General features: G+C 42.6%; 1 protein-coding gene across 1 annotated transcript; it reads right to left on the bottom strand.

Annotated features, from left to right (window-relative positions):
- Window positions 1-255: 255 nt before the first annotated feature.
- Window positions 256-8,683, bottom strand: slc12a3 (solute carrier family 12 member 3). The gene is made up of 26 exons (XM_029668125.2): window positions 8,385-8,683; window positions 8,118-8,246; window positions 7,935-8,010; window positions 7,709-7,804; window positions 6,993-7,132; window positions 6,766-6,876; window positions 6,387-6,498; window positions 6,139-6,269; window positions 5,880-5,964; window positions 5,622-5,779; window positions 5,411-5,518; window positions 5,195-5,318; window positions 5,009-5,110; window positions 4,453-4,608; window positions 4,228-4,327; window positions 3,989-4,100; window positions 3,348-3,485; window positions 3,149-3,255; window positions 2,974-3,056; window positions 2,817-2,894; window positions 2,616-2,723; window positions 2,279-2,390; window positions 2,003-2,089; window positions 1,671-1,809; window positions 1,451-1,518; window positions 256-1,327 (listed from the first exon to the last, which is right to left on the bottom strand). Exons 1-26 carry the CDS (start codon window positions 8,664-8,666, stop codon window positions 1,186-1,188), a joined length of 3,084 nt encoding a protein of 1,027 aa, XP_029523985.1. The 5' UTR covers window positions 8,667-8,683; the 3' UTR covers window positions 256-1,185.
- Between the last annotated feature and the right edge of the window lie 507 nt (window positions 8,684-9,190).

The raw sequence follows: 9,190 nt of genomic DNA, 5'->3' as shown, positions 1-9,190 counted from the left end.
GTTGTGAAAAAAGTGGTGGAAAAAGTATCCAATTGTCATACTTGAGTAAAAGTAAAGATACCTTAATAGAAAATGATTCAAGTAAAAGTAAAAGTCACCCAGTAAAATATTGCTTGAGTAAAAGTCAAAAAGTATTTGGTTTTAAATATACTAAAGTATCAAACGTAAATGTAATTGCTAAAATATACGTAAGTATCAAAAGTAAAAGTATAAATCATTTAAAATTCCTTAAATTAAGCAAACCAGACTTCACAATTATTGTTTTATTTTTTATTTACTGATAGCCAGGGGCACACTCCAACACTCAGACATAATTTACAAAGTATTTGTGTTCAGTTAGTCTGCCAGATCAGATGCAGTAGGGATGACCAGGGATGTTCTCTTGATAAGTGTGTGAATTTGATGATTTTCCTGTCCTGCTAAGCTTTAAAAATGTAACGAGTGCTTTTGGGTGTCAGGGAAAATGTATGGAGTAAAAAGTGCATTATTTTCTTTAGGAATATAGCAGAGTAAAAGTCAAAGTTGTCAAAAATATAAATAGTAAAGTAAAGTGCAGATAACCCAAAAAACTACTTAAGTAGTACTTTAAAGTATTTTTACTTAAGTACTTTGCACCTCTGTGTATTCTATACCCATTTGAAGAAGAAAAACAGTTCGTACTTTGTTTGATAAGATTACTGTTTTTCTCAGGGGACTCAAATGGACATTTCAATTTCAAACTGGAATGATCTGGAATGATGATTGTGACATTGGGATGTTTTCAAGGGGGTACACAATACAAGAAGCCTAGTTATCCCATTTACCTTTGTTGCTTACGTTCCAAATTAAATAGGCACAATAAAAATGTATAGACAATTAAAAATACACACTGGTGTTACACTTCAAAACTTCTATCATCAAGCACACGTTTAACAGTCAAGAATGTGTTTTTTTACTACTGCTTAATGATGATAATGACAACAATGCTTCTGGTACTGATGATGATGATAATGATGATGACGTTAAATCTAATCACATTTTTCACAGATGGCTAAAGTGTCTAGTAGTGATGATAATGAAACACGTGAAATGTCATAACCAGAGGACTTCTACCAGAGCACATCTAATGCATTATCATTTATGACAATAACAATGTTATTTTCCTTGACCATTGGGTGATTTCATTGAACCTGGTTAAAACAGATATCACTGACAATAGAAGGTAAGCACATTCTCTTGGTTTCCCCTCACCAGTAAGACTGGTGGGCGCAGGTCACGAGACAAAGTCTCCAGCCATGCCATGTACAGAGCACTGGGACATTGCCCTCTCCTTCCCACAGGCATGGTCCTGTCAATGAGAGAACATAGATCCGTTATCACTCTCACCTGTCTTAACTTTGTCATTGGATGGGGTGGGTTCAAGTCAATGAATGTAATAAAAACATCTGCTTTGCAAAAACAGAGTACGTACACAAATATAATGGCGGCGTCCCTTGAGTAATCTTGAAGAACTTCATTCAGACGAATCTGTCGAAGGGTCTGGTGCACAAACACACATTTAGAAGGGAATGTAACCAGTCTGTCTTAGAACAGTGAAACTGTCATAACCAAATGTTCCACATCTAGCTATGCTACATTTAAATGTTTGGCAATAGAGTGGTCCTGAACAATGAAACCCAGATAATGGTCACCTTGGGCTTATTTGTCTCTATCTCCTCATCAGACACCATCCAGGGACAGTCCTGATTCAGCTGCTCAGCTGTTACATGTCCATCCTTCTGGGCTGTGTTAATCCTGTAGGGCCCTATCAGATCCTCAAACCTCCTCACACTGTCAGAGAAAGAGGTAGAGGAAAGGGTCTCAACAGAGCATTGCCCTGCACACATTGTGAATGGACGTAGATTAAATTAATAATTGTGAGTGTTGAATCACTGTGCAACTGAACTCGTACGCAAGGATAAGAAAGTACAATTCTGAATAGTACACAATTATACAGTATATAGTGAGTGACAGGGAACCATACTGTTCAGGTTGTGGTCTCGCATTGATATCAGGCAGAACCTCAACATCATGGAAACCAAGGCGAAACTTGCTGATGAGGTCCATGACTCTAAAATTGGACACAAGGACATGGTCAGTAGAACTATTCAAATCAAAATCAAAGTTTATTGGTCGCGTACACAGATTTGCAGATGTTATTGCAGGTGCAGCGAAATGCTTATACTCAAAGGAGGATGAAAGGCCAAGGGGGACATCATGTCTCTACCACACACTATGGCCTTAAACACACTACACTCACTCTTTTCTTTGCTCCTCCTTTCGCTGGATGTCTCCGCCCACAAAGACGCGTACCTTGCACCTTGCCCAGCGCTTCTTCCGTGTGAGCAGGTAGGGAAGTAGCAACGTCAGACCTTTAAGAGCACAACAGACTTAACATTTACCTTTCACACATAACATAGACCCCTCTGCCTGATGTGACCATGACACAATTCTATCCTATGTTATCTCTCTGACCTGGGGTACTTGACATGTAACAACATTGTATGATTTATGACCCCACATTATCAATCTGACTATGTTATAAAACCTATTTAATTTGTGGAAGGGCACAATGAAATCCAGAACAACAATCTCACCTCCATCATCGAACAGCCAGTACACATCAATGGTCTTTTTCCCCTGCTGGGACTGGAACACAGTAGAAGGCTGAGGCTGAGGCTCAGTCACCATGGCATCAGGGTCCACTATAACCAATACAAAATATCTCTGTCAATACAGTAGAAAAATAGGAATGTCATAGACTACAAACTGTATACTCTAAATATGATCATACATACATGAAAAATTTGCAGGGGGTGCAGGGGGGACACAGGTGTTGACACCCCTCTCTGGGCTTGCCTCAAACCCAGGGTTAACTGCAATAAAAGGAAGCAATGATAAATAAAGTTATATTGTAAAAGAACATGAAATCTTCCTGGTTGTTGGGTTCCTCACCATGTGTTTGTGCCTGCCGAAACACGTCCAGACCCTCCCTCATCCGCAGCACACACACTCCATACTGCAGGTCAAACGCATCACTGAAACAAATGCACAAAGACATATTAAACTGCATCCTTACTCACATCCATTATGAACTCATCTTGCTGATTTGACTGAGTGATTCACTCACTGTAGAATTCCAATGTAGTTGTCAATGCAGGATGGTTTGTCCTTACGCCAGTCCCTTTTGAAGCCCGTCAAGAGGACATTTGGCCTGATCCGACCCAAACCTGCACCCTGGAGTTAGACACAGTATAACACATTCAGTAAATCCTACGGAACCACATGATGAAATGGACCTGATAGATAAGGCTTGGCAGTCGGCCCACCTGGAGCAGCATCTTAACCCCAGTGCGCAGGTCATTAGCCACCACACCGTGATAGAAGGATTTGATCTGCCGTTTGTTCAGCCAGGTAACATGACTGTTGCTACTGGCAGTGTCCAAGGTTGCGGGAGAAGGACCTCCCTGTTGACACAGCAGCAGGGTGACAGAGGGAGTTAGAGGTTAATGACATAGAATATAAAAATAGGCCATGTAAAATCAACAATTGACATTGTGTTCTGTGTGGCTCTGTTGGTAGAGCATGGTGGTGGCAACGCCAACAGTCGTGAGTTTGATTCCTGCTGCGGCCACCCTTACTTAAAAATGTATCCACACACGACTGTAAATAACTTGGATAAAAGCATCTGCTATATTATTAACATATTCATGAAGGTCAAGTCAGGAGTATTTTTTGGTTGCCAGAAGATTGTGATCACTTGCCTGAAAATGTAAAGTAGCTATTTTCACCCACACACAATGGAGGAACCAGAAAGACCAGACTACTGAAATTCTTAGCATTTTGGTTGTTATCAGTAAAAAAAATACTTGACTACTGGGGCAACTTGCATGACTGCTCAGGTCACTTTCCCTGGGTAATAAGGCAACCCTTAATGAGCCCTGTACAGTGATTCAAGATGATAACTCACAGTGACAACATTCCCACATATCATCAGGCTTAGATTTTTGGTGAAGGTTCCGACAAAGTCGACCAATGCAGGACGACAACTGGGCGGACCAGTGAGGACCAGGCACTGAGGTCTGAGAAAGGTAAGAATAAAGGGAATAAGAAAATCACATACAAAGTGAGAAATGGTTATTCAGTTGGAACAGCAACAAAAGGCTGACATTGTTCTCATTAGGTCCTCAGAGAGAGTTCAGGTCTGACCTGTAATTCTTGATATGATCGTCCACCTGGTTCAGGCTCACACAGTAGGACAATGCCATGTTGTATGACCCAGCTTGTACTGATGATCCCCAGTTTACAGCTAAAAATAAATCAATAACCGATTAAGTTGCTGAATATTCAATGAAAAACAATGCTTGCCAAAAAACTGCTACATATTTTATGGGGGGAATGAATTTGAAACTTTGTATGTGTGTGTTTTCTCACAGGGTCTCTTGTAGAGCACATATCCCAACAGGAAGATGACGATGCCAATAGCGATGAGCGCCGCCCACCAGGTGAGCAGGAACATGATGATCACAGACACCACGGCACCCAGCAGGGACATCCACTTACTGTAGAACCTGAAGGAGGGACGCCAGCCTGCAACACAGTCAATCACACACATTGAATATGACGCAAATATAATTAGGCAATAAGACACTGAATTTGTTTACTTTGCAACAGGTGTTAGGTTAGAACATCAGAGCAGGACTTTTAATGATCATGATACCATGTCCTGGTCATGATACCATGTCCTGGTCATGATACCATGTCCTGGTTGAGATACCATGACCTGGTCATGATACCATGTCCTGGTTGAGATACCATGTCCTGGTCATGATACCATGTCCTGGTTGAGATACCATGACCTGGTCATGATACCATGTCCGGGTTGAGATACCATGACCTGGTCATGATACCATGTCCTGGTTGAGATACCAAGTCCTGGTCATAACACCATGTCCTGGTCATGACACCATGTCCTGGTTGAGCTCCTGACCTGGGGAGTTGGTGATGGAGGCATGGAAGCAGCTGAAGTTGATGAGAGCGTAGGAGCACAGGAAGAAGTTAGAGATGATGGGAGCGATGGTGTTGAGCTCAGCTGAAGGGTGAGAAGACAGGGCAGGGCTGTGTTACTGTAACAACATCTCCTTTTCACTCTGCATCTATCTTAACAGGTCTTTACCAATGAGAACGAAGCAGACAGCAATGATGTACGCCAGGACGTAGCCTCTGATTGGTTCGTCGTTCTTTCCATTACCCTTCCCAAAGAAACCAATGACTGGATACAGGTTGTCTTTGCAGAGGCACTGTAAGTGAGAAGAGAACAAGATAATGCTAATAGAATAACACACCAATGCCTCTTTATTTGTAGTAAACGTGTTTCCCTAAGATAACCTACCTGGAAGACTTTGGGTGCAGAGACAAGGCAGGCCAGGGCTGAGGAGAGAGTGGCCCCAAATATCCCAGCAGTGATCAGAGGGGCGAACCCTGACACCAAACTCATACTCTGACCACAGAAATAAGGAGAAGTGAAACAGATACAATGCACCAAGGCCATACTTGTGCATTGAACATTGAAACATGGTAATCAATCATTTGTATTTGGTCACCTGGTACTGGTTGCTGAGGCCATAAGTGCAGGTTCTGTTAGTAATACAGTCAGTGAAGTCCCAGCCGTATTGACAGGCCAGACCCTGGCAGCTATCAGCACTAGACATGGCCAAGGTGTCATTCATAATTCCAGACGCATCTCGTACCAGACAGGCTCCTAAACCAGGATAGAGAGAGGCCCATACACAGCACATATTGACAGAAAGGAAGCAGCAATGAAATCACGAGGAGATACTTTGTGCATGTGTACAACTCACCAATAGTTGCTGCTATGATGAGATAAGATAAAGTGGTCCAGAATATAGCCATCAATGTTCCTCTTGGAATAGCTACTGTAGGGTCCTGTATTGTGTAGAAATAAGTGGGGGAAATATATAATGACTAGTCAACAGTCAAACATTTGCTATAATAAGCATCTGAATTAAACATCTCCCTTTCATCCAAAGAGCCATTCTCTCCTAAAGTGAGGAGAATATAGAGTAGACATTTATAGAGAGATCAGAGTAAGGAACCTGCCTTTAGGTCCCCAGAGATGTTGGCTCCTGCCAGGATCCCTGTGGCTGAGGGGAAGAAGATGGAGAACATGCCAAAGAAGTTGCCTTCAGGCCCACGCCAGCTGGGTACAAAGTTTTCAGCAAATATATCCGCTGAGGGGAAAGAATAGTTAGTGTGTCTATTTTAATGATAGAGGAAAACAAAAATAACTGGAATCTAATATGAGATATGAAATTCACAACACTGTCTAAATGCCATGGAGCTCTGACCTTGGTAACTGAAAAAGCCCTTTGCTTGCTTCTGAGGTGTAGCGGGAATAATGGTCCCCACTATGTAATTAGCAAAGGACACCAAGATGACGATGAAAAAGAGAACCTGGGCCTGTATAGTTGGCAAAGAACACAATGCACCACATGATAACATGCCATCTTTCCAGAGACACCATAGTCAGAGGCTTACAATAAACAATCATTCCCAAACAAATTAAATACATCTTATAGTAAAACATGTATTTTACAAATTCATAAAAAATGGCCAGGATCAAACAACTGTATTGAGTTCTAACATCAGACCTGGTCTATTGTGACAAGGCATGTACGTACTGTAGTTATTTAGAAATAGTGCCTCCTAGTGGCAGTTTGAACAGACCTTGGCCTCCCATTCCATCCCAGCCAATGAGATGGCCAGCAGACATGTGACAGTGATCACTCCAATGATGCGAATATCATTAATGGGGTCCACTATGCTAGCACCACTCTCCTGAGGTGGGAGGTTTGGGAGACAAATTAAAACAAGGGTACAGTTAAAAAGGGAATGCCAACTCAAAGGTTGGCTATAGGTGATGTGGGTATAGGCCTATGAGATAACACACTGACTTGCATCAATGCTTGCACAGTCTCAGCGAAGCCCACAGTGTGCATGGCAACCGCCACAGCATTTGCAAAGGCAAAGATGAGTCCAATGGATCCTCCCAGCTCTGGCCCCAGGCTACGAGAGATTAGGAAGTAGGTTCCACCTGCAAGAGGGACAAAAGAGGATCAGTGTTGTAAATATTTGAGTATAAGAAGCCTGTACAGAGCCGGCCCCAAGCATAAGCAACATAAGCAGTTTAGGAACTTTTCTCTTGTTATGTCAGTCACTGACAGTCACTCAATTAGCCATGTCAGCTAACAATTTTTTAGATTGGTAGTTAATCTAGACAGTTATCTAAACGTAGTAATCATGGCTGAATACCAACCGGGCATGCAGGGCACGTGCCCAGGGGCCCTGACCTCCAGGGGTGGTTTGTTAGTCATTCTCACTCAGTTAAAAAAAATCTCAAATCCTTAAGAGGTTTAATAACATGGCATAAATCATGGCAATATGTGAAGAATTACTGGAAAATAGCTTTAAAATGCCAAACATTTCTCTCCGCCTCATGGCAAAATCGGTAGAATTACTTAGGAAGTTTCTCTCCGCCATCAAGAGGGGGGCAACTAAAATGTTTTGCCATGAGGTGGGAGGCCCACCAACCAAATCACTTAGGGCCCCCCAAAAGGCCAGGGCCAGCTTGAACCTGTGTTATTATTGTATTATTTCAGGGATAATGCACCTCCTTTGACCCTTCCGTTGGTGGCGATGGCGGAGGTGGACAGGCCCGTGATGCCAGTGATGCAGGAGGACAGCAGAATGATGACCCAGGTCAAACCTTAGAGGAGGAATATCACATACAATCCAGTAAACCATACAAATACAGTCCCAGAAATACACAATCACCATCAATGCAAAAATTGACACTTTAATGAAATAAAAGCGTTGAGACCTATCACTTGACCCACCAATCCCTGCTTGCGCAGTGATCCAGGGCAGCCGCAGGTACAGGATCACCCCCCAGATGTTGAGCATGCAGCGGATCTAGGGGGAATTCACTTCTCCTTAGCATGTTGTCATGACTACCAGTATAATGTAGTATGTATAGTGTTGTATGGAATCTCAGTTGTTTTGTGTCTGTTGTGTCTTACCATGACTCCCTTCACCCATCCAAACCTGGTGGGTTCTGACTGAGGCTCCTCAACATCATCTTCTGAGCTGTCCCCAGGTGCTCTGCCTGTGTTGGTCTCCTCATACAGAGGAGGGGGACAGGAATCCTCCTTAGGGGTGGTGGTGGGGAAATAGGGATGTAACCATACTGTCTATCAGTCTGTACAATTTGCAGTATAAAAAAAACACTATAGAAGGCCTGACATATTGCAGGTGTGTTGCCTAGAGGCCAAATGTGTCGAACTTACTTCAATGTTGGAGTGAAGCTGAAAGAGGGATGGTCTTGATCGACGCACCCTCCCTAGTGCATTTGTGTTCGCATAGAAGTCATAATTTGGGCCAACATCCAGAGTGTCGTAACCTGTGAGGATCCGTGAGGAGTTCTGAGAAGCCACGCTGGTCCCATCGCCGTAGTGATATCTGCTGCCATCAAAGCCATACTTGGGTCCTTCTTCCCCATTCACAGAGAACTGGCTTCTAAGAGCAGAGAGGCTTATCCCCTCATTTGGTGCTGCTGGTACTTCTTCCATTTGGAGTGGAAGACCAAAGTTTTCATGTAATAGGAAACAAATGGTGGCATGGAGGGCTTTATATGTCTTGAAAAAGGCAGGAAGTGCCTTTGGCCATGTTGAGATAAATGAATGTTCAGTTCACTAAACCTATTTGGAACTCCATGAGAGCAATTTGTATTTATAACTAACCCCCCGAGGGCCTGTGAACCTCCTTATTACATAGATTAACTTGTGATCTAAGGCAAGATAACCTTGTCAGAAAGTCACAAAGATAGAAGAGGTAAACCCTTCTCCATAAGGTATTGCCTCTGAGGAGGAACTGTTAACCTTCCTCTTATTCCATATTGATTTAAAGGGGCCTCCCAAGGATGGGAGAAATTGAAAATATTTATATTGAATACATGGAAAGGCAACAAGTTTGGGAGACAGCTCCGTCACCTTAAAAACCTCAATTTAAACAATTCCTGTCTTCTCCTTTGGCCAGCCATTCAGTATTAAACCAAACAGTATAAAATAATTGAATACTTATATCTTGATAAAGT

This window comes from Oncorhynchus nerka, linkage group LG9a (genome assembly GCF_034236695.1).
Source record: "Oncorhynchus nerka isolate Pitt River linkage group LG9a, Oner_Uvic_2.0, whole genome shotgun sequence".
NCBI lineage: Eukaryota > Metazoa > Chordata > Actinopteri > Salmoniformes > Salmonidae > Oncorhynchus > Oncorhynchus nerka.
The sequence above is the reverse complement of the archived record's forward strand: the minus strand, read 5'-3'. Positions and strand labels throughout refer to the sequence as shown.

Bases quoted from the DNA above. Each gene is read 5' to 3' on its own strand.
- slc12a3 (XM_029668125.2), bottom strand. From the start codon at position 8,666: ATGGAAGAAGTACCAGCAGCACCAAATGAGGGGATAAGCCTCTCTGCT. The intron at 4,609-5,008 runs GTCAGGAGCTCA...ACTGTGTTGCAG, and splicing joins CTCCATCACCAACTCCCCAG to GCTGGCGTCCCTCCTTCAGG. The intron at 3,256-3,347 runs GTGGGCCGACTG...GTCTAACTCCAG, and splicing joins GGGTTAAGATGCTGCTCCAG to GGTGCAGGTTTGGGTCGGAT.